General features: G+C 45.2%; 1 protein-coding gene across 1 annotated transcript in view; it reads left to right on the forward strand.

The window, feature by feature from the left end:
* The window catches only part of WWTR1 (WW domain containing transcription regulator 1), an 89,942-nt gene that overhangs the window by 54,324 nt on the left and 9,889 nt on the right, over positions 1-25,729 (forward strand). Inside the window, exons 2-3 of the mRNA XM_028731273.2 lie at positions 544-680; positions 16,142-16,347. Coding sequence (XP_028587106.2) covers positions 544-680; positions 16,142-16,347 — 343 coding nt within the window. The remainder of the gene's footprint in view (positions 1-543; positions 681-16,141; positions 16,348-25,729) is intronic.

A 25,729-nucleotide genomic window follows, 5' to 3' on the forward strand; every position in this document is an offset into this window, starting at 1 on the left:
CAAAGTTTGAAAATGTAGGGTAAAGGTGAAACCAAGCTTCGAATTACTTGTAAAAGTTGTGACAGAGTGTATATCTTTTCATATTCGAGTGTATATTCGAGAAGTCATATTCGAATGACTTCTATTTTTTTTATTATTCATAAGGCATTTACATTATTATTATTATTATTCATAAGGCATTTACATTTACACAAAGCAACCCAACATAATATTAGGGGAAATGAAGATAACACGAGAGAAGGATAGTGGGGGAAGAACGATCAGAGTACAAAGGCATATTGTTTAAACTGGGGTTTCCCAAACTTGGGTCTCTCTCCAGCTGTTTTTGGACTACAACTCCCATCATCCCAAGGTAGCAGGACCAGCGGTCAGGGATGATGGAAATTTTTTGGATACTGATAAATATTACAGTTGTAAGACCTAGCAAAAGTTAGGGGGAATGGCTGATGTGCACAGATGAACAATCGGAGCTCTGGGTCATATTTGTGACTGAAATCTCCCCAGTTCCTCTCAGCCTAAAATGCCTGCGTTTCTGTTTTGCAGCCATATAGAGAAGATTACGACGTGGCAAGATCCTCGAAAGACCATGACCCAGCCATTGAACCACATGAGCCATCATCCTTCAGCCGCTTCCACCCCTGTATCGCAGAGATCCATGGCAATGTCACAGCCCAACCTGGGTGAGTAACAGGATGTTCAGAAAGGGCATTGGACTCTGTGCAAACAGCAGCACGATTCCAAATAATGAAAAGCTTCCCCTTTGATGGACACTCAGTATGACAGGTGGGGGGAATGTTGCCTAACTTCTTGTGATTCATAAACTGATGTATTTTCCCTTCTGGGTTAAGGCCTTCATTGGGAGGCAGTGAGGGTGAAATCAGAGGGCCCACCTCCCCTTGATAGCTGTTCCTGGAAGTCTTTCTTGGTATCAGGTCATAGTAAATATGCACACCCTCCAACAGGTTTCTGATGAAAATAGGGACAACCTATCTAATAATAATAATAATAATAATTATAATTATTATAATAATTTTAAACTATTTATACCTCACCCATCAGACTGGGTTGCCATTCTGGGCAGGTTCCAACATATCAAAAAGCATAATAAAACATAAACATTAAAAAAACTTTCCTATACAGGGCTGCTCAGATGGCTCAGGGGGTCAGATAACTCCATACACTCCAACATTTCTTCAATGAAAATAGGGATGGCCTAAGGGAAAGTGGAAGGGACGCGGGTGGTGCTGTGGGTTAAACCACAGAGCCTAGGACATGCTGATCAGAAGCTCAGCAGTTCGAATCCCCGTGACGGGGTGAGCTCCTGTTGTTCGGTCCCTGCTCCTGCCAACCTAGCAGTTCAAAAGCACGTCAAAGTGCAAGTAGATAAATAGGTACTGCTCCGCCAGGAAGGTAAATGGCGTTTCCGTGCTCCTCTTGTTCACCAGAAGTGTCTTAGTCATGCTGGCCACATAACCCAGAAGCTGTACGCTGGCTCCCTCGGCCAATAAAGCGAGATGAGCGCCGCAACCCCAGAGTCGGTCACAACTGGACCTAATGGTCAGGGGTCCCTTTACCTTTAAGGGAAAGTGAGACATTCCAGGATCAAATCAGAAACTGCCCCGGCTTCTATAAATCAGACACGTCCCTGGAAAATAGGGACACTTGGAGGGTCTGAGTTTCTGCTATGTTTTACTTGGATAGAGAAACCACATTAACTTGTGAATGGATGGTATGCATAACCATATGCAGATAACCTGGGAGTTCTTCAAGTTCACTTTGTGGATCTGTGTTTGGATTTGCAACGCCGAACCAAATGAGTGTTATTTGTGCTACGATAAACTTCCTTTCTTTTTGCTTTCTCCTGGCAACTATCTCAGCAACTTTTATCTGGAGCATAAAGGGGGAGTGTGGGATTGCTCTCTGAGTCACTGGACAGTGGCAAATGTATCATGAGAATTAAATATAAAGAATAAACCTGAGTAAACCCCCGAAGGCTAGGGGACAATTAAGTGAGTCATACCAAATGGTAATAGTGAGCCTGCTTCCTGCAATATCCTAAGGATCGGAGTGAGTAATACATTGTTAAAAACTGAAATTAACACTCTTCTTGCTCAACGCCAGTCATGACATAGCTGCCTATACAGAGGTTTTAATTGGCCTAATAAAACATCGTAAAAATGGCAAGCCCCCAGTGGAAGAGAAAGCCCATAATTGACAGACCCTCACCCCTGAGATGCACCTCTCGGCCTCCCTGACCAGATTGGTGTATGCACTTAAGATACTATTTGCATACTTCTTTGCAAAGTGGGTCTCTTTAGAATCACCTCCCCTTTGAATTAGACTGATGGCACTGTGGTGTCTGCTAAAGATGAATTTTTCATAGGCCAGTTGACTGTAATAATTCTCCTGCTCATATGTAACCCTAAGCCAGACCATGGTTTAGTATGAATTAGCAAATATACAGACTCGTGGAAAGAAGATTGCAGCTGTTTTTCTTTTCTTTAGTGGTTTTCTTGCTGTGCTATGCTGAGTGAAGCCATGGTTTGGCTTGGTATATCATCTGAATTCAGGCTCATGGTTTACCTCTCTCCAGACAAACCACGAGCTGTAACCTAGGTGTGGCCAGGTATTTGGGCCTAATGTTGACTGTTACTGTGTTTATTCTTTAGGTTTTAACATACTTTTAATGTTTTTTGTACATTGCCTTGTGATGTTTACAGGAAAAGCAGTACAGAGATTGTTTTAATAAATAAATAATACTGACCATTTTAAGAGATTATGACAGAAAATCGCAGGGTATTTTTTAGCAAGTGGAATTCAATATGCTTCAGATTATATGAGCCAAAACTAACCAAACTAAGCAGATGAGGATGTACTCAAGTTTTTAGACAAATGCAAAGTTGTTATTTTGAATTAGTGAATATCAATGCAGCATCTGAGCAAATGAGATTGGGGAAGACTAGGCTGTAATTCACATAGGGCTCTGGTTGGTTGGTTGGTTGGTTGGTTGCATGTATAGTCCCATGCATACTCAGGTTAGACAATGCAATTACAAACTGCGATTCCAAGTGCACAGGAAGCCTGATGGAGAATGCTTCCTGAATGGTTTGCCTGTTGTATTGCAGCCTGGGCCAATGTAGTCATTGAGAATGTGAGAAGAACCTACTGGATTAGCCAATGGCCCATCTAGTTCAGCATCATGATCTCCCAGTGGTCAACCAAATGCCTATGGGAAGCCCAGAAGCAATTTCTGAGTGCAACGGCATTTCATCACATGAGCATGCTTATTTGAAAAAAGAAGTGGACTTTCTCTTTATTAATCATAGCCGTTACAACCCTATTCACATTTACCCAGAGTAAGTCCAGTTGAATTCAGTTGGAGCTTCTTTGAGTAGATATGCATATAATTGCACTGCACACTTTTCTTTCGGGAATCGTAATTCTATGTAAAATCAGGATCTGAACTGGATTTTTAAAACCTGGTTAAGAGGGAACCTGATTAGCATTAACCATGGTTAATACCTACATGGAGTGACTACTAAGCTAGAGATAAAGCTGACAAGGGAAGAAGAGATTCATGCTGGCAGTGGGGGACCACAGCATACATTCCCAGACATTGAAAACTGCTTTATACTGAATCAGACCATTGGTCCATTCGTCTACTCTCAGTGGTGGTTGCTCTACAGATAGGGGACACTCCCAGCTCTAGCTGGAGATGCCAGAATTGAGCCTGGGACCTTCTGTATACAGAGCCTGTGCTCTACTGCTGAATTATGTTTTGTCTCCTAATTTGCAAATTCTGGTTTTCAGAGCACCGGTGTTTGCAGTTCAGTGGCAGTAAGACCCGTTTCCCCCCGGCCGTATCCCAATGCTGTAAAATCTGTTTCGTTGAGTTCATGTCAGGTATTTAAGCAAGCAGATTTTTTGGAACGCTGCTTGAGCCCCGAAGCCAGTTCTCTTGTGCCAACATCCCACCAGACAACACAAGCAGAATGGAAACTGGATAAGAAGTCAAAACCACCCTTCTGGCAATAGCTGGTTCAAAACCTTTTAGTGAAAGCAGGCTACACCTCTGTCTGTTGCCCTCGCGTTATTCAGCACCAGAGGAATTAAAAAAATCTTTTGAAGTTGTGCCATGAACAAGGTGGGGGCCTAGTTTTTTTCCAGGTCTGTGTCCTGGCCTGCACTTCCAATTGCAAACACGTGTGTCTGTGTGTGTTTATCTTGCACTGCTTCCGATGATGAGATGGAAAGTTTGGCTCTTCCTGTACGGCGTGTTGCTTTTGCTTTATATCTCCCCTGCATCTATGTTTGCAGGGAAGCACACAAAAGTACCTGTGGAGGGTCTATCAACAATAATGCAACTAAACGGTAGTAACACCGTAGATAAGTCTTGAGGTAAAAAGTGATTGAAATTAACAGTTGTTCTGCCTGGTTTTGCTTCTCCCATTGCTTTCTAGTCTCTGACTCATGCCGTAGATTTATGAGCTAAAGATCTCATATTCCCAGCTCAATATTTCTGAGATCTCTGCCGGTGTGTGTTTATCTCTTGTATTTCTTCATGATGTATTTATGTCTAGTGCTTATGGCAGGACCATCTTCTTAACTGCGTGCATTCAATTTGCAATCCATATTGATACTGGCACTGTCCTACATTGAGTCTTGATTGATTCCTTCTCCTAATATGGTTATTTGCAAAGAACAGTTTCCCAGACTATAAGAAGATGTGTGTCTTGGTTTTTTTGGTTTTTAAATTAAAAACCACCTGTGTGGTGAAAGTATTCCTTCATAAAGAGAAAAATTGTATAAGAACACCAGAAGAGGTTGCCAGATCAGATCAGTGGCCCATCTTGTCCAGCATCCTGTTCTCACAGTCACCAGGCAAAGGACTATGGGAAGCCTGAGGCATACTACTTCTGACTGTGAAGGGAGAACACTGGCTGGTAGCCATTGATACTTACCCTCCTTGAATTTGTCTCAACCTCTTTTAAAGCCATCCAAAATGGCGGCACTCACTACTTCCTATGGGAGCGAATTCCATGGTTCCACTATGGAATGGTCTGTTCCTTTGAGAACAAACTTGACAAGTCCGCAATAACTCCTTATGCAGAGAAACACAACAGCGCAGGCCTGGTGATCCCAGCAACTCTTCCCAGTAGGTCTTGCTCCAATGAAACAGTTGCAGTCCCACCACTCTCTCCTCGGCTCCCCCCCCCCCAGGGCCTTTCCCAAATAGTCGCAAACTGTGTTTGCACACAACCCATCTCTGTCCTGCTCTTTTCATTTCTCTGCATGTTCTAGGAGATCTCGTGGGAGGGGAGCTGGTTGCAGCAGGAGAGGGAGACTCCTTGGCTCCTTCAGCAGCCTGCTATATCTGTGTCTCTTGCCCCCCCCCTTCTCTCCAGCTTCTACTTCTGCCTCTGATTCTGGACTGCTCTCTGCCACAGCCTCTTCCTGCTCACCAAACCCTCTTGTGCCTTCAGCTTCTGACACTTTCTCCTCCCAGTCTGCTAACTCCTCTCCCTCTGACCATTCATTGTCTTCCCACCAACAATCCCCTGGCTCTGACCCTTCTTCCCTTGGGGGTTCCCCTGGGTGCCTCCCACCGCTCCTCTGCCTCTAGCCAATCCATGACAGAGCCTTCCAATGGCCATGTGTCAATGGTGGATGGCGCCAGTGGTTAAAGTGGGTAGAACCAATAGTTTAAATGTTAACTTAGTGCAATAAGCTAGTTTCTACCCACATGCACCTCTGTATCCTCCAGGACACGGGTGGCGCTGTGGTCTAAACCACAGAGCCTCTTGGGCTTGCTGATCAGAAGGTTAGCGGTTCAAATCCGCACGAAGGTGGTAAGCTCCCGTTGCTCTGTCCCAGCTTCTGCCAACCTAGCATTTCGAAAGCACGTCAGTGCAAGTAGATAAATAGGTACCTCTGTGGCAGGAAGATAAATGGCATTTCTGTGCGCTCTGGCACTCGTCACAGTCCTCTGTGTGCCAATAGCAGTTTAGTCATGCTGGCCACATAACCCGGAAAGCTTTCTGTGGACAATCGCTGGCTCCCTCGGCCTGAAAAGCGAGATGAGTACCGCTTTTGACTGGACTTAACTGTCCAGGGGTCCTTTACCTTTACGCTGTATCCTCCAAGCAGACCTTCAGAATGCAGAGCAGATTCTCTGTCGCTCAGCTATGGCCTGTGTCCCTCCTGGTTTCTTTTCCTAGAGGCCTTGCTGACACCAAAATGTTCCCGCTAATGCTACTTTGCCTTTCCTTCCAGTTGGCAATTCCGCAAGAAACTAAGAAGAAATTACTCCCTCCCCCTTTCTATCCTTTCCACCCGAAAAGGAATTCCGATCTGACCTTCCTACTTGGCAGTCTGCACCATTGGCTTGCCAGACAGGCTGTAGGCCTCTTCAATTGCTGCTGTGACGTGATTGATGGGCGGCAAGTAGAAAAGCTGGTCTGGTGTTTGAGCTGGATGCAAGGGGTAGAAGTGTCAAAGGAAAAAGGGCCCAACGAGTTGCCGTTGAGTCGAGAACCATGCCACACCGGTTCTCTGGGACAGCTTTCCATATCCGAAGTATTTTATCCTTTGGCTTCCGCCGGCAGTGTTGAACTAATGTATCGGCCACTCTTTCTCTGTCAGCCTTCTTGGCACAGCAGAGTAGGATTTTTGGCCTGGTTCTCATGTGCAAATGACAGCAGAGTGGCTCTTTGAAGTGCAGCCACTTGGGGAGAGCTCTGGTTGGTGAGCTCCCCTTTAAAAAGAAAAGTCTTATAGTATCTTCAGGACTAGCGGCATAAGTTTCCATGGACTAGAGCCCACTGTATCAGTTGCATGAAGTGTTCCCCTCTGTTGGCAGATTGCATACACACACAGTAAGGGTGGTAACCAATAAAGTCGTCCTATTCATGCAAGGACACCTTCTAGCACTATGGGCTTGCTGATCAGAAGGTCCCACAGCAGGTTCTTCTTATGGTTCCCAAAGTAGAGAAATGGCTACAGTAAATCCTGCTGTTGAAAAGTTAATTGCTTCATTCACCTGTTAATTCAGGTTTCCCATTTTCCCACACTAAGCCTGTTTAGCTCAACGGCTAGTAAACTCCCCCCCACGCTGCATAAAAGGCAAAGGTAAAGGGACCCCTGACCATTAGGTCCAGTCGTGCCCGACTCTGGGGTTGCGGCGCTCATCTCGCTTTATTGGCCGAGGGAGCCGGTGTACAGCTTCCGGGTCATGTGGCCAGCATGACTAAGCCGCTTCTGGCGAACCAGAGCAGCGCATGGAAGCGCTGTTTACCTTCCCGCTGGAGCGGTACCTATTTATCTACTTGCACTTTGATGTGCTTTCGAACTGCTAGGTTGGCAGGAGCAGGGGCTGAGCAACGGGAGCTCACCCCATTGCGGGGATTCGAACCACCGACCTTCTGATCTGGAGGTTCTAGGCTCTGTGGTTTAACCCACAGCGCCACCCGCGTTCCAGCACTATGGTACTTCCCTGCAAAATCTGCTCCAGTGTTGGGTGAACTCCCAGAACAGATCAGGGGACATGTGGAGGAAGGAGAGAGAAAAGAGGTTCCATTGAGCAAGCTGAAGTCCTTGCATGAAGGACACAACTCTGTGGATACAGCCCAAACTGTTTGTGAATGGAGATAGATAGATATACACTAGGGTTGGCATGCGTTCCGAGTTTCCCAGACATAGCCGGTATTTGGCCCTTGTAAACAGCATCCAGGTGGAAATCGCTGAAATGGCCATGAAAATCTGGACGTATGGCAGCCCATGTAGAAAGTGTAGACTTGGGTGAATTTGGTTTTTTTTTAAAAAAAGCTCAAAACCTCATTATTATTATTATTTGAGATTTTGTGTCCCTTTTTGAAATATGGCAACCCTATATACACACAATCACACACACACAGGTGTGTGGGGTAAGTGGAATCAGAAGTCCATGAAATGCAAAGGGCACCCTCTGTGACAGCTCCCTGCAGCAGTGTTTTCAAGCAACTGCGTCATGCTAGCGCAAACTGCATTAAAAATGGCTTGCATTATCTTAATGAGAATCGGCGCACATGGCGCTGCTTCACACATAAGTGCAATCATGACATAGATCTGCCTTCATGCAGCTGCATTTCAAGTGGCCACCCACACTGCTATTCATGTATGAGGTTTCCCCCCCAGCTAGGATTACGATTTGATGTGCTCGATTCTTGGCTGATAAATAAGAACTGAATTTGCAAAAAAAAGCATTCTTATGAATGCAGACAAATGGAAATCTCTCCATTACCAGGTTTGCAGCAGCACAGCAGGAGGAGAATTGGAGGAAGAACACTACTCCTGCCATCTCCTCTCTAGAAGGCAGCATGCTCACATTAGGGTGTGTGTGTGTGTGTGTGTGCACATGTGCAAGATATATGTTCTATATATTTGTGTGTGTGCATGTGTTCTTTTTCTTTGGCGATCACTCATAGCCGAGTAAGATTGTCTTCCATAAACACGGTTTTAACAATGAGTCCGTAAGTGACTGTGGAGGCCAATTCTGGATCCACACGTCCTACCACAGTGGGGACATTGGTTTCTGGGTGGGAGCTGATCATGGTGTGGATTTGCCAAGTGTGCCTTCCTCCTAGCACGTTTCTCCCTTGTGTCCTGAGTGTCTTCAAAGCCCATGACACCTTTGGTAAAGGCTGTTCTCCAACTGGAGCGCTCGCAGGCCAGTGTTTCCCAGTTGTCAGTGTGTATACTACATTTTTTAAGATTTGCCTTGAGACAGTCTTTAAACCTCTTTTGTTGACCACCAGCATTACGCTTTCCATTTTTAAGTAGAGTAGTTGCTTTGGAAGACGATCATCAGACATCTGCACAACATGACCAGTCCAGCGAAGTTGATGTTGAAGAATCATTGCTTCACATAGGCACACTTTACAATTGCCTATGCTGTATTTTTCACAGTGGTTGGGAAAAAAGGAGAGGCAAGGAAAACACAAGCCTCTGCTACTGCCCCTCCAAACTGCCTTGAAAGTGCCCCCCTCAAGGGGAGGAGATAGGGCAGGCTTTCTCAGGCTTGGCTCCATCAGTACTTTCCATCCATTCTGACTTATTTTTTTCTCTTTCTTCAAGTCACCAGGAAATCCTACAGATAAAAGCATAGTGCAAATCTTTGTTAACAACAATGAGTGAGTGAACCACACTTTCCATATCCTGCTGTGATAATATGGGATGTGACCTTCAGAGGTGGCGATTGTTCAGATCTGGGTACATTAGTCATGTGGGACTTCCAGAAATAAGGAGAATGAACTTACCTTTGCCAAAGCTGGTGTTCGCTACACCAGACCTGAGATTTCGAGAGAGCAAAGCCCCGGCCTCAGCTCTATCATTGCTTCACCTGCACTGTGAAAGCTCTTCCGGTTTCAAGCTGTGTTTAAGCACTGCAGATCCTGAAATGAACTGGCAGGTGCCAGATGGGGATTGTGATGAATAATACAGTTTTCAGGTGATGCATGTATAATTTCTGAGGCACCAGAATCAACTTCTGCCCCATTTTGTAGAAATGCTTTTCCTTTTCAAAAATGTTTTATTTTTCATTTTCACATTTTACAATATAATCACACATCTGAGTTAGCAGATCCAATTGAAATATCCAATCATTCCCCCCCTTCTGCAGTTACTTTTGTTACATCTTTCCCCATTGCATATCCAGTTCATATCTTATCTACTAGTCATCCTTTATGTTCTATTTAAGTTATTCTCACTGCACGTTTTTATATCAGTCCTGCTAGTGATTTCAGTTGTTTACAGTAATTCTCCAGATAATCAATAAATTTTCCCCATTCTATATTAAAACATCTCTCTTCTTGGTTTCTTAATCTTCTGCATATGCCATTTCTGCATATACCATCAGTTTTTGTTGCCAGTCTTCCTTAGCTGGAACTGTTTCTTTGTTCCATAAATAATTTCCTTTGTTCTTTGGGTATCTCCAAACCTATTATTCCTAAGAGAAAAGCTTCTGGGTTGTTGTTTTTTAAAACAAATGTTATTTTCAATATTTTTTTCAACTCATTATATATCATTTCCCAGGATGCTTTTGCTACCTTACGAGACCATTGTAGAAATGTGTTTCCTTTCACCCAGTTGATGGAAGACCAGGCTTAAAAGATTTTGCTTCACAATCAGAGGGTTGGTTTTAGACATACCTACTTTCTCAAATGTCATCCTCCAGATGTAAGCAGTAATATATGTGTGATGTTTAGTGGGCAGAGACAGCCCGAGAGAAAAAGGCCTGAGTTCAAATCCCCACTCAGTTATCTTGGACCAGTCGTCTTTTCTCTTGACCTAACCCCATCTCAGGGTGGAGACACCTTGAGCTAGAACAAATTTGATAAATTTGAACACACCATACTGTAAGCATCAAGCAATTACATGAAGCCTATCCATGTCAGAACCAGAGACAGGCCAGAACTGGTGTGCAAATGTGTACACAATTAGAAGGTATAAAACAGAGATGGACTTGTGGGAACTTCCTCTTGATTACTAGAAATTCTGAGATTCACCAGCAATGAACCAGGCGAGAAAAGGTCTCCCAGAGGACAGAGCCAATTATCTACTCCACTTCAGTGAGCCATACAAATCTACAAATACCAATCTACAAATATGGATCTGCACCTGAAAACTCAACACAACACAACTTAAAACACAAATCTTAAAGCCAACCATCAGAGCACCACACAGACCTGGCCAAAAGCAATATTAATATGCATATTTTGCAGGTGAGGGCCATAGAAGCTGACAGGTAAATGATTGGCAGAAGGCCATGATGGATAATCCCCCCCTCCGTTCAATTTTGTGTGTTAAATAATTGGGAGTAGGAAATTTTTTACTGATCTTCTTCAAATCTCCCAGAAATGTACCAGTGGATTCTGCAAAAAAAACCCTAAACTTCTACCAGCCCCTGTTGGAAGGAGGAAATGAACATTACAACACTTCTGTGGGGAACAGGTTTTTGGGTGGTACTAATTTGGCAAAGTAAGGTCTACAGTAATTTTGGGTAGTAATTTCTAGTGTCTGCCACATTCAGGTTTGGAAGGGAATTCCTGCTTCCCTCTTCCTGCTTGGCTCATTTACTTGAGTCATTTGAAGCTATGTATGCTGCATGTACCTTGATGTGGAGAATCATGTTTTCTCTTGGAAGGGCTATGTACATTCTGTGACTCTGCAGCTGGACATCAAGCTCTTCGGGGAGACATTTAGCATCCTGAGCGCCTTGGTTTTAGAAATACATATTAAAGGCAGGCTGTTGATCCATAAATCTGAAAAGAGAGGCATGACAGCATGTGGCCAATGCCTGGTGAAAATTTAGAAGCCAGGGTGGGAAATGGACTGAGTGGTGTGTGTTTTTCTGTGAGTGGGGCTCCAACACCCTCTATGGCTCCATCTTCACCATGGCTAGCGGAGGCAAAATAAGTTGTGCAGTATGAGCAGAATTATCTAGATTTCCAAAAGATGTGCATGCTCCAAAACTTAGCTTTGTTTGGCACAGAATCTAGGTCACCTTGTCTCACAATGCAGACTCTTATATAGGGTTTGCGAAGTCCAATCCAGAGAAAACCCTTAAGAGTGCAAAAATACCATTCATAAAACTGCATGCCAGTGTCTTAGTCTCTACCCGCCACCCACACATCCCACAGCTCCACCTGTGCAATGAAGACCACAATCCTAAAAAAGCTGTGCTTGTTATAAGCCCAATTGAACACCCTGGAAGTTACATCTAAGTAAACGTGTAGGATTTTGCTGTCAGACCACAGTTAGCTATATGCAGGAAGCAGGTGTACTGCAGAAGGACAACTCCAAGGTGCATACTCTAAAAACAGTCTCTAAAAACCACCTGGTTAAAACTGTTTTGCAATTAATCCAAATGAGTGGCATTGCACCGGCATCGTTTTAACAACCAACCATTGAGGATAGGAAATGGATGCTGAGTGTTTGCTGCCCTACACCTCTCTAGGTATCTGCTCCTAATGGCCAGGAGTTTTCTGCATGGTTATTATTCTCCACCCAGAACTCCCAAGGAGAAGGTTCTCTGTGCACGTAGGACAGTGCAGTGTGTTTTTATTTAATACTTTACAGATTTTTGGACCATGGCATGCTCCAAACTGAAAAGCAGTATTTTTGCTGACCTTGTTGGAAGGCTAATGCTGTTTCTGGGAAGTAAACGAAACAGGCAGTTCTTTGTTGGCAAGAGCAGAGAGAGAGAGAGAGAGAGAGAGAGAGAGAGAGAGAGAGAGAGAGTCCCCCCCCCCCCTCACAATGTCGTGACTAAGTCAAAAGTGTAATGTGGCTGGGTTTTGCTTCTGCAGACATGTGTTTTTCATCAGACAGCTCTGCATGACACTTGACGCTGGCCAGTTCATAATGAACTATTCTGGGGGTGGGGTGGAGTACCTTTTCTATGGGGGCTAACCCACAACTGTACTTAGACTCTGTCGAGGCCAAAAGAATAAAAACTGCGCCAGCCATTTTAACAAATGCGTCATTGACGTTTTACACCTGTGCTGATGGGTGTTTCCTCCGCCTGTAGCCTCCGCTTTGCGTATATCCAGCAAATAAATCGCCCCTTTCCGCTGCCAAAGGACCATTCTTGCTAATAGTTGTTAACCCTGCTCTGTGGTAAATTTGTCCATTAAGCTTACGAAGAATATAGCAAGGGCCTGTGCGAGGCCTAGTTGGAAAGTAAGCGTAGCTGAGTTTCCCAGTGGACTGAAGAAAAATCTTCTTGCTTCAGTTTACAATGCAAAATGAAAACACATATGGTCACAAATCACACGTTAATCCTGGGACTTAGAGAGGTCAAGGTTGTCTCGTGTGGAGGTGGTTGTGGCCTTGTGATCTCATTTGCGTGCCCTTACCGGTGGGGCTGAATGCCTTTGAATGCTCAGGTTCATCTTACTTTTCCTTCCTCCACTCCTCCATTGTCCAAGTAGGGTTTGAATCCTAAAGCTGGACTTTTTGCAATGAGAGATGGTGATGAGAAAACACACTGGAAAGGGTCCGTACATTGTGCAACCCTCCCTGCGAATCAATGGGAACGAATGCCTGATAAATAGCCAACGTTGTCTGACTTCCCCACAAGCTTTGTGTAAGCAAGTCAGAACGAATGCTAAATAAATAGCTTATCTGGAAGTGGCCCAAGTGAGGTTCGCTTTCCAGCTGGTGCCAAATGAGATCACTTCCCTGTTTCTTTTCCTTGCTCATGAGTCAGGGGGCCAGGAAGGTCAGAGGCAGTTAATGCTTCTGAAAACCAGTTGCTGGAAGTCACAGGAAGGAAGGTGCTCATGGGTCCTGATTGCTGATTTTCAACCGGCACCTGGTTAGCCACTGTGAGAACAGGATGCTGGACAAGATGGGCCACTGTGACTGGCCTGATCCTGCAGGATCTTCTGACGTTCTTAAAATAAACTTGAAACTCATGGGGCTTTTGAGCCCCTGTAAGTCTCAAATTGGGTTTAAAGCCATCTGTGCTGTTTCATAGCCAGCAAGAAACAAGGGCAAAAATGTGGGCAGATTTGCTGAATGCACCAGACTTCCCACAGTATGAATGGTGGGTCCTGCCCTGAGGACGATTTCCACCTCATAGCCTGTGGAAAGGCAAGGGGAGGACATTGGTAGCCAGCCAGCGAGATGCAAGATGCCCTCCATCATCTATTAACAATTTGCCGTGCCGGCTGTGGCTCATGGGAGTTGTAGTTCGACATCTGGAGAGCACCATGTTGGATATCCCTGCAGTACACATATGGTGTCACACAGAGTGTATCTGGGCCATTTCATAATAAGGCACACATCTGTGGGTTGTGGGGAAATGTGGCCCTTTTTTAAAAAAAGAAGAAGAAGGCTGTTCTCACTGCATGAAGGCCTCAACTGCTCTCTGCTCCTTCCAGGTGGAATGATTATCCGAGGGAACACTCTGCTGTTCATTATTAGCAGCACTGCTTCAGCCAATTGCTCCTGGGGCAATGTCTGAGCTGCTGCAAAAATAGGATACCCAGTGGTAAGATAACTCACGAATGGTTGCTTTTGAGGAGTAATATTTGCATCTCGTCTGTCCTTGGAAGGTGATCACGGTGGCTCATATCAGATAGTCTATCTGGGTTGCGGCTTAGCTTAAGAAACTGAATTGCACTGGGTGACTTCAGACCGCTCTCGTGTCCCACAGTTATGTTACTGAAACCAGCCAAATATCCCACACTTTAAGCTAAATTTTAAAACAATGCCGAATCTTTCACAGTAGGCACATAGAGAGGGATCTGCAGCTGTTATAACTGATGTCTCTGATGGCTCTGGAAATTGACCAGTCTAAACTTACCTTTTAACACGAGTGGGTGGGGAATAGTAGGATACCTAAGGAATTGCTGACATTACTGAAAAGGAATTGGTATGGCATACCAGCAGTTTGTCAAACGCACTATTCTGCTATTCATGCAGTTTGCATGCTGTAATAGCAGATGGGCAGATTTTCACCGACTGCAACCCAAAGTAAACCTTGTAGAGGCTATTTGGAAGGGAAGGCGCTCTTTGTTCAGGTGGTATAGACAAGTTTCTCGGGGGAAAGTTGGCAAGAGTCAGCCACAGAGCTTTCCTTTCTTTTGCTTTGCTTCCTTTTCTTCTTTTGTTATTTGTGAAAGCCCTATAGATTCCGAGTCTCTTCCTCACTCCGCGTTCATTATTGTTTTACCCACTTTGATATGTCAGCTGTAAGAGAGATTAAACAGAAACATTGGAAAGATGTCTAGCTTTCTCCAACACACTTAGTTTACCTGTCGCCTGCTGGTATGGATGCCTATGTTTCCATTCTCTGCTTGTTCTCCTTGAACCTCCTAACTCTTGCAATCTGTCCTCTGTTCTTTCTGCCTGTTCTGCTTACTGCTACCACCCACCAAGCAAGCCCATCAGCCAGGTGTCTACAAACTCAGTTGCCTGGATTGCTCAGTTGGCTAGAGCGTGGTGCTGATAATACCAAGGTTGCAAGTTCAGTCCCTGTATGGGGCAGCTGCAAGACTGTTGTTCTTATGTTGCGGTTGGATCTAAGAGGCAGCTGAGCATGAAAGGGGAGCATGGAGGACCTCAGAAAGGGGCATTCCTGAGCTCTGAGAGCAAAATATGTTCAGTTTTATTAATAATAATAACAATAATAATAATAATAATAATAATAATAATAATAATAATAATAATAATAATAATATCTTTATTGTCATTGCCCCCTCTCGGGGACAACGAAATTATTAAACTATTAAATTAGGAGTTCTTGAACACTGTGGGTTTTTGGCTTGGACATTGTTCGTCAGGTTTAATTAACCACTTTGGGGGACTTTCAATTAAAAGACCGAGTCACTTAAGTTTGTGGTGATTGTAACACCCCGCTGAAAACTTGTCAATGACTTTTAATACAGCTTTCACAAAGCGTTGGCTTTCAACGTGGTTTGAAGTCGTAGTTCAGTTATGAATCCGAAGGGATAGCTCGGGGCAAATCCACTGGCACTGATCCACCAAGTTAAACCATGACACTCACTCCCACAGGAGGCAGCGATGGTCTCAGCAACTTGGAGGGCTTTAAAGGACAAATTCATGGAGCATAAGGCTATCAATGGCTACTTGCCACGATGGCTATGCTCAGCCTCCACTGTCAGATACAGTGATGCTTCCGAACATCAGTTTCTGGAAACCACAGGAGGAGAACTGTGCTCTTGAGGTCAGATCCTGCTTGCCATCCCACTGGCATCTAGGTGAGAACAGGATGTTGGGCTGGATGGGCTATTGGCCTGATCCAGGAAACCATTCTTCTGTTCCTATCTTCAGAACAATGCATGGGAAAGTGTCACTCATACAGTAGTAAGGACCTGTCAGTATCGTTCCAAAGCTGCAGATTTTAAAACAGCTGCATTGCTTTCCAGCCTGTTTCTGGGCCAAATTCAAAGTGTTAACACTGGTGTTTAAAAGCCTAGATTAGAAGGGGGTTGTATGCTGAAGACATACCTCTTTGCCTTGGCCTGTAATTTATTTTGGACTGTTTTTAAAGCTGTAATTAATACTCTGTTGAAGGGCAGGTGCTAATAATAATAATAATCTACAAATAATTTTCTAAACTGTGTTTTCTCCTTAGTAATGAATCACCAGCACCAACCGCAAATGACACCCAGTACAACTATATCCCAGCAGAACCACCCTACCCCAAACCCTCAAGCCGCCTTATTGAACATACCGAATGCCTTGACTTCCCAGCAGCAGCAGCAACAGAAGCTGAGGCTTCAGAGGATCCAGATGGAACGAGAGAGGATTCGCATGCGCCAGGAGGAACTCATGCGTCAGGTATTGCTATGTTTTTAGGCAAACCCTGTTAGTGCTGTTGGATCTTTGGAAGATTAAAGAGGTCCTGGTTTGGGTGTTCACTCCTTCACACAGTGAGGGAGCATGCATACTTGTTCCTAGCTTCTGCAAATGGCGTATGAACAGACTCAGAGGAAGGAAGGGGGCAGGATGTATATGGGGCACTAATATTCCCATGTGCTTTGCTCCTATTGGTGGCTAGTGCCCACATGACCATCACATGGAGAGCCTCCCTGTGACAAAGGCTACAAATACTCCCAAGGGCTAGTTCTTAAGTCTGTTTCAGCAGTTTGCGGCCAGCTGTGAATCTGATGTCATTTTGCATTTACAGATATCTTAGACTTAATGTCATTAGCAATTATACACTGCCTGGAGACTTTTCTCATCATGTATGTGTTGCACAATTTTGGACATCACTTAAGATTTGGCTTTTATAATGCCTCACATCTGGTTCTTCCTTTACATGGCTTTAAGGAATTATTATTATTATTATTATTATTATTAACTAAACTTGTATATAGCCCTATACCCACAGGTCCTAGGGCGGTTCACAAGATAAAATCACGACATAAAAACACGAAATACACAAAGGAAGAAAGCATTCTGAACCAAAGAATGCTTTTCACAAACTGGGGAGCAGCTCCCTTTAGAAGATACTGTATTTTGCCCCAAATATTAATCAGTTTCCCTAGCTAACACAATTAACCACTTACTCCAAGGAGCAATGTGGGTAGGAATTAATTATAGTCCAGTTTTATGAAGGTAATTTCGGCATTCAGTGCAAGTTTTCTGCGTATGTTCTTCAGTGCTTTATTTCCCTGCAGTTCCACAGGTCCATGTCTAAGAATGAATGGATGTCAACTGTAAATACACAGTATTAGATAAGCTTGGCAGTTTCAAAGTTTTTAGCTTTGCTTGCTAAATACAAGCAAAATAATAAACGTAAGAATTTAGATCACTCTCTAGGGCAAGGGTGAAGAACTATAGCTTCCAACAACCAGCTAGCATGTCCAGTGCCTAACGATGATTGCAGTTGCAGTTGAGTAACATCTGGAGGGCCAAGCCAAATTGTCCTATTTGCATAGGCAAAACATTCTGGAAATTTTTCCCGATTCATTTTTTTTTAAATCGAAAACCCACATTGCTGCCTGCCCTAACAGCATACACAGTTAAGCAAAGTTGCAAACACATCACACCAGTTCCTCATGGTGATCTGTCTACACTTAAAAAAAAACCCCAGTTTAGGTTGCTATTCTGTGCTCATTTTCTTAGGATCTCATCCTAATGAACTCGACAGGGTTTATTTCCAGGTAAATATGCATTGGACTGGGATGCAAAAGATCTAGAATGGGGGTGGGACTGGAATTCTCCTGCCTACAGTGTCCTTTTACCTTTGGGATTTCTGCCTTAACCCCCTTTGGCTATTCCAGGGTAACATTTGTTTATACTGTATTTAGTAAGGCAGTATCGAATTTCTTGGCAGCCAACAGAGGTATGGTTTCTATTTGTGCAGCGACACCAGTTGGCATGTCGCTTCTGGCGGGTTATTAACGCTCCGTCAGATGTACCAAGGATGCCACTGACTCTATCAGGAGATATCAAAGCGTGGGCTGCAAAATCCCCTCCCCCCTCCCCCGCACAGCCCCATCTTTTTTGCTTTTAAAATAACTAGCCAAAGATATATGTAGCTGTTTATGTCAAATCTCCCTCATCGGAAAGCTGTGTCCATTCAAAGGCCAATAATAGTAAAATGAAATATAAAAATGGATTCCGTTTTATCTTCATTGACATGAATGCAAGCTGGCGGCGTTAGGTTCTTCTGTAGGCAGTTATCCCAATGGAGCGGCTTTCTCAGTCTTTTTGTTGTTGTTGAGAAGTTAACTGCTCCTGATCAGTTTACACTGAGCCTCTCTTACATTTTGATATAAACGTCTTCTTTGTTTATGAAATTATGCACAAGATGGCAAAAAGGATGCAGGGCATAGTCTCTAACCGGGTACCCTTCATATCAGCGTTTGAAATTCTCCAGGCGCATTTTGTTCCTGGCTTCCGGCCACTTGCGACCAAGTGAAGATACCTGGGCGCCAGGATGGTGCCAGACGTCTCCACCATCTGGAGGAGCATGCCTGGGAATCCTTGGGTCTTGACTGTTTTCACACGCTAGCAACGCATCCTGTAGAAGTCCATCCATTATATTTTATCTGCACAATCAGAATGAATTTCAGGAACCAAAAAGTCGTACCTTGGAAGTCGAACGGAATCTGTTCCGGGAGTCCGTTTGATTTCCAAAACATTTGGGAACCAAGGCACGGCTTCTAATTGGAAGCCGCAAAAGTCGCAACGGACATTCGGGTTCCAAAGAACATTCACAAACTGGAACAATCACTTCCGGGTTTGCGGCGTTTGGGAGCTGAAATGCTTGTCTTGCAAGGCATTCGAGTTCCAAGGCATGAGTGTATTGAAAAATACAACTTTGGAGCCATCTGGCCCCAAAATGGCAAGTTTTGGTTGTTGTAACCATGGTTTATGGAGCATACGGCTTGCCCCAGAGAACACTGTTGTTTATGCCTCCCAGAGCCACAGTTTCCAGTCCACTGAACAAGCTACAGTTCCCAGAATGCTTTGGGGGAAGCTGTGTACTTTAAATGCATGGCAGGGATGTGACTTCGGAAGGCTTAGATTATTGGCTCAGCAAGACTGCTTCCAGTAACCCAGCATTGTGTTTCTTTGTTACTCCCTGGTCTGTGCCGCGTTCAGTCGCTTGTTGGATGGAGACCCCGCTTTTGCACCCTGAAAAATCCTTAGCCGAGCCGTGCAAGGCAAGTCACTTGGTCTTGGGAGGACGGAGCTGTTCAAACCTTATGAGCTCTGCCGTGTCGCAGTTGTGCGTGCTAATTTTAATGAGGAGCAGATTTTTCTTTGCCCCCGCCAGCAGCTTTAAAAAAAGAAATTGTGGTGCAATCCTTGGCCCGCAGCCTTTAATCAGCAGGAACTTTTATGAACTTCCTGTCTGCAGTCTGGGCGGTACTGATGGTCGACTCAAGGTAGCAGACCCCACCCAACTGCCTGAATCCTTTACTGTTGCCTTTTCTTTTCATAGAATCATAGTATTATGCAACCCATTTAAGGGGAGGAAAAGTGATGTGTGTTGGGTTGGCTGCTAGGCGACTGAAAGGGGGAAAGGGTTTGGGTGAAAGGGAGTGGAATTATTTCTCCTCCAGTACCGAGTCCCCAACTTGACAGCAGCTGCTGTTGCCTGGCTATTTTACAGCAGGCTTGCTCTGCAGAAATTTCCGACTCGGCAGCTGCCCTGCCTGGAGAGATACGCCCAGCAGCTCTCCAGAGCTGATGGGGTTTCTCCTTCCCCATATCCCGCTTCAGTTTTAGAAGGTTGGGACGATGTTTGATCACTAATCACTTAATTGTTAAACTATGGAATTTGTTTCCACCGAAGAGCAGTGACAGCCCACAACTTAGATGGCATTAAAAGAGGATCGCACAAATTCACAGAGGAGAAGGGATGTCTGCTAGCCACAGTGACTCTGGTCTACCTCCCCTGTCGGAGACAGTATGCCGTGGAATGCACGCTGGCTGGGAGTAGGGCACTGCTTTGCTCAGGTCTTGTTTGCAGGGTTGCCATAGGCATTTGGTTGGCCACTGTGAGAACAGGATGTTGGGACTAGGTGACCCGCTGACTTGACCTCTCGGTCTCTTCATATGTGTTCAAGTAGCATTTCCCAAACTTGGGTCTCTGCTGTTTTTTTTGGACTACAATTCCCATCATCCCTGGCCACTGGTCCTGCTAGCTAAGGGTGATGGGAGTTGTAGTTCAAAAACAAGTTTGGGAAACCCTGTCAGCTAAAGAGGTTTGGTGAGCTGAGAGCTGCCTTAGTTTCGTCAGTTAGCATGTGATTCATATTTCATGTGCACAGTTGTAACTTAATTTGATTTCTGCGCTCCCCCCCCCCCCCCATCTGTTTCGGAAATGAACAGTGTCATCCCATGAACATCTCCCCTGAATTTTAAGACTTGTTCCATGGTGTTTACTCCCTAGTAAGTACGGTACATTGAGGACAGCAGCCAATATGATCTAAAATGGGCAAACGGGCTTCGAACAGTTTCCTTGATGAAGCTCACAATGCGAAGACCGCCTGCTTCCTTTGCATGCCAAAGATCTCAGGTGTGATTCCCAGAATGCCCCCTGCTTGAAGCCCTGGAGAGTCCCTGCCAACCAGTGTTGACAATACTGAGCTCAATGGACCAGTGGTCTGGCTCAGTATAAGGCAGCTTCCTATGTTCTTAGATCGTCATCATGCTCTTAGTTCTTAGATCTCACCATGCAGTTCTAAGGCTGGAGTAAATCAGAAGGATGGCTTAACCACCCAGCCAAAACCCATCAGGGCTTCTAATATTAAATGACTTTCCCCCTCCCATTAGGAGCAATGAGAGGGAAATCTGAGGGAGACATTCAGATCAGCTCCTCCGCTGGTATAATTTTTGCCCCAGTTCAGTGGTGGTAATGGTGGGGTGTTGCTGGACCATAAATATTTTGCATCCTTTGGCTCCAATCAGTTTCCCAATACTACCCTGACAATCCACACCACCACCACTTTCATCTGTACACCTATCGCAGCTCCAACGTCGGCTGGGTCAGAGCATCAAATATTTTTGTAGTAGCAGGCAAGGGGGAATCTGGCATCCAGTCTCTCTTTCTCTGGCATCAAAGATCTGGTTTATCTTAGGGCTCCCGAGACCCTGTCCAGGGACTGTGGGATTGCAGCATAAGAATGGTTTGCAGTTAAAGCACATACCCTCACAAAAAAGAATCCTGGGGACTGTAGTTTACTTCATAACAGAGCAGCAGTTCCCAGCACCCCATGCAAACTACACCTCCTAGCATTCTTTGGGGTAAGCCATTTGCTATAAATGTGCGCTGAATGAGTTTCAGATGTATGGTGTGGGTGTGACTTAGAGTGCTGCACTACAGAACAGGGGAATTTAAGGAATACAAATGCCAGGGGAGGTGGGGTGTGATCTGGATGTTTTTTGTTGTTGCCCTCCATCAGAGGACCGGGTGACACGGAAGTACAGTGAGGAGCAGCATGAAACCAGACCCTTCCCGCATTCTCAAAGGGGCAATTCAGCGGCTGGCGCATCTGCAGCTATTTCTGCAGGGAAAGGTTCCAGGAAATGTGGCTGGAGATTTCCAGAATCATTTTGCACAGAGTAAATTATGCCAGGGAAGGGCTGTAGCTCAGGGGTAGAGCATCTTGTCTTGCAAGCAGAAGGTCCCAGGTTCAATCCCTGGCATCTCCAGACAGGGTTGGGAGAGAATCGTGCCTGAAAACCTGGAGAACTGTTGTCTGTCAGTGTAGTAAAGGTAAATGGACCCCTGACCATTAGGTCCAGTCGTGACCGACTCTGGGGTTGCAGCTCTCATCTCGCTTTATTGGCCAGCACGTTACGTTAGTTGCTGCTTGGGAAGTGGGGAAAAGTTGCAGGCTCTGTAGCCATGGACCCAGGAACTTCCATATGGAAGTGCCTTTATCACTATGTGATTTAAACATGCAAATTTGTGTCCCTCCCCTCCTGCTCCAAAACTGTAGGTTTTGTCTTTAGGCTTCAAAGCTGGATCGAAGGCCAGACAGAAGAGAGATCCCAGGCTCTAAGCCATTGCAGGGTACCTTTTGCCGTTTAGATGTTTTTGCTGAGCAGCCACGCTTGCAAGGGCTGATGGGAGTTGTAGTCCAGCAACCTCTGGAATGACAAAAGTCGCCCTGTGGCCAGAGTTCTTCAACCTTGGCTCCCCAGATGTTGCCGGACTCAGAGCTCAGCCAGCACCAGCCAGCATAGCCAGCGGATGATGAAAGGTAGTCCAACAACATCTGGAGGCAGAAAATCGAAGGATTCTACTATAGGCAAGGCATTTGGCCTAGTTCAAGAGTGCTACAAAGCTTCCACTGCTTGTATTACAGAAGCTAAAAGGTAAAGGGACCCCTGACCATTAGGTCCAGTCGCAGACGACACTGGGGTTGCACACTCATCTCACTCTATAGGCCAAGGGAGCTGGCATTTGTCCACAGACAGCTTCTGGGTCATGTGGCCAGCCTGACTAAGCCACTTCTGGCAAGCCAGAGCAGCGCATGGAAACACCGTTTACCTTCCCGCCACAGTGGTACCTATTTATCTCCTTGCAAACTTTGACGTGCTTTCGAACTGCTAGGTGGGCAGGAGCTGGGACCGAGCAACAGGAGTTCACCCCGTCGCGGGGATTCGAACCGCCGACCTTCTGATCGACAAGTCCTAGGCTCGGTGGTTTAACCCACAGCCCCACCCGTGTCCCTATTACAGAGCTTTATAGCCACAGAGGTGGGCAACCTGTGGCCCATGACCTAATTCCATGTGGGCAGTTGAGGAGGGGGGAAAGGTTAGCAGAGAGGGGGGGTGCCCTGCCCTATTATCTCCTCTGTCCCCACCCATCTCTGGCATGTACCCACCCCCTGAAACATTACCGCCTGAGAGAATGCGGCCACTGGCAGGGGAAATTGTTTCCCACCCTTACTTTAAATGGGGAGCATGTAATAAGGAAGTCTGCCAGCTGAAATTTAGGTGGCAGCCTTTGAACATCATTGTGTGAAGCAGCCCCAGGCAAGCAGACTAGCCTTGCCAGCGATGGAAGCGAGTAACCCAGCCCTACACCACATTCCGCGTGTTCAGTTGCAAATTATTTGTGTGTTCTCCAATTTTGCAAATCTGCGCAACGGAGGCAACAGCCCTGCTCATAGATCCTAGGCCACATCTTCCCCAAGAGCTCCTGAGAAGAGCAAAGGAAGGGAAAATCAATGTGTGTGTTGGGGGTGGCGGGGAGAGGCATTGGCTGGCTTCACGGTTTTTCCCACATTGCGATTTTTGCATAGCGCATGCACACACACACACACACACACACCATGATTTGCAATATATTGCCAGGTCAAAAAATATGAAATCGATATCATGATATGGACTTCAAACCAGTTTGGATGTTGTTGTTTAGTCGTTTAGTCGTGTCTGACTCTTTGTGACCCCATGGACCAGAGCACGCCAGGCACTCCTGTCTTCCACTGCCTCCCGCAGTTTGGTCAAACTCATGCTGGTAGCTTCAAGAACACTATCCAACCATCTCGTCCTCTGTCGTCCCCTTCTCCTTGTGCCCTCCATCTTTCCCAGCATCAGGGTCTTTTCCAGGGAGTCTTCTCTTCTCATGAGGTGGCCAAAGTATTGGAGCCTCAGCTTCAGGATCTGTCCTTCCAGTGAGCACTCAGGGCTGATTTCCTTAAGAATGGATAGGTTTGATCTTCTTGCAGTCCATGGGACTCTCGAGAGTCTCCTCCAGCACCAGAATTCAAAAGCAGATATATCACCTAGCGCCCTTCCATTAAAACACAAGCACTTATTGACATACATTAAGTGATTTTGGTGAAAGCATGAAAACGACAGGTTTCTCTGAGGTCTCAAAGGCACAGTTTGAATTTAGCAATCCGAGAGGAGGGTGCCAGATGTACCGCGTCAGCATCCCAAACTAGGTTTGGTTCCCATTTGCATTCCAGAAGCAGCGTCATTAGATTTCCAGGGTGAGAGGTAATTAAATCTGCCCGGCTGGACAACAGGAAATAGCCAGTGATATTATATTTCATATACATACTGTGATACTTACTGCCACTTCATTAGGTGTAGTACACACAGCAGGTTTGAGCAAATGTGAGCCGTCTGATATTCCTTTGTGCTGGGAGAAAAGAAGGGGGAAGCGGGTTTTAATTGTTTGATAGTTACCTTGTCCTGAAGTGGCAAACAGCTTGAATGTAAAGGTACTGAGACACATGCAACGGCCCCCCACCCCATGGCAGGTTTTGTGTTAGTTCATGACTGTTGCTGCTGTTAGTCAACGGGTGCAAGCGTAAGATTATATATGGAGTGAAGCAATAACAAGTATTCAATTGCCCACATTCCCATCATACATTCACAGGGAACTCTGGGAATTGTTGCCCTGTGAGTTTATGCAGGAGAAATTCCCAGTGGATTATGCCCACAGACAAACTTGCAGACCTGTAAACTTAGAATTGCAATGTGCTATATTTTTTAACTTTTCATATTTTTTTTGCTACACTCTGTAGTTGGATCAGTATGCAATCAGTTGTGTAGACGACTCTCAAGAGAAATAGGGATTCTCTGCTCTTTCCTATTACAGTGGTACCTCGGGTTACATGCGCTTCAGGCTACATATGCTTCAGGTTACAGACTCCGCTAACCCAGAAATATTACCTCAGGTTAAGAACTTGCTTCAGGATGGGAACAGAAATCGTGCTGCTGTGGCGCAGCGGCAGCAGGAGGCCCCATTAGCTAAAGTGGTGCTTCAGGTTAAGAACAGTTTCAGGTTAAGAACAGACCTCCGGACCGAATTAAGTACTTAACCTGAGGTACCACTGTAATAGAAGTTCCTTTTGTATTTTTCCTTAGGGAATACAAGTACAAATGGGAACACACCCTGTGTCATCATCTTTTCCCCCACTTGGTGTCACTGTCACACTACAAAAAACAGCAACAACACAGACATTCCTGGCATTCTCTCATGTACTTCCTGTATAGAAGTTTTGCATCCTTACTTCCTCCTTAGTCAGTTATTATATTCCGAATAAAGGAAAGGAAACAAGGTGTGCTGCTGCACATTAACTGTAGGCCATCCTGGCACAAATTGTACCCACTTGCTAGTTCCTGGGTATGAGCGGCAAACTCCATGTATTGAATCAATTGATGCACGCATGCTGTCTTAACTTTCGTATCATGGGCTTCCTGCATTGTCTTACATCGCTGCAAATCAGAAGTCGCCCCAGGAAATAAGGATGCACCTACTGAGAACAGTATGTGGACATTTTTGAATGGCTTCTTTGGGACTGCCTGTTGAGAAGCTTATGTCTGTGTTAGTGAAATTCTGTAATGTAATGAATCACCTCTTTCCCCAACCCCTCTGCCTTCCTTTTCTAGTCTGTGAAATAACGGAGGGTATTTGTTTCCAGCAAAAGGGGTCAGGGTTTGGAAAAAGAAACAGGGCAGATCCAGCAATCCTAACCTCGTTTTGTTGTTGCATGTTTGTTTGTTGTTATTAATTTGATTTATTACCCGCCTTTTGCCACACCGTCCCAGGGAAGGTCACAACGATTTAAAATGCAACATTAAACACAGTTTACCTGGGAGTAAGGCCCATTGAATTCAGTGGGCCCATTAAATTCAGTTAGGATCGCCGCTTAAAATATTTGCAACGCCTTGTAACATTTGTAATCTGCAGGCCTTTAGTAAGTCACGACAATTTTGTGTCTATGCATGTGTATGC

The sequence above is a fragment of the Podarcis muralis genome, chromosome 6 (assembly GCF_964188315.1).
Source record: "Podarcis muralis chromosome 6, rPodMur119.hap1.1, whole genome shotgun sequence".
NCBI classification, from domain to species: domain Eukaryota; kingdom Metazoa; phylum Chordata; class Lepidosauria; order Squamata; family Lacertidae; genus Podarcis; species Podarcis muralis.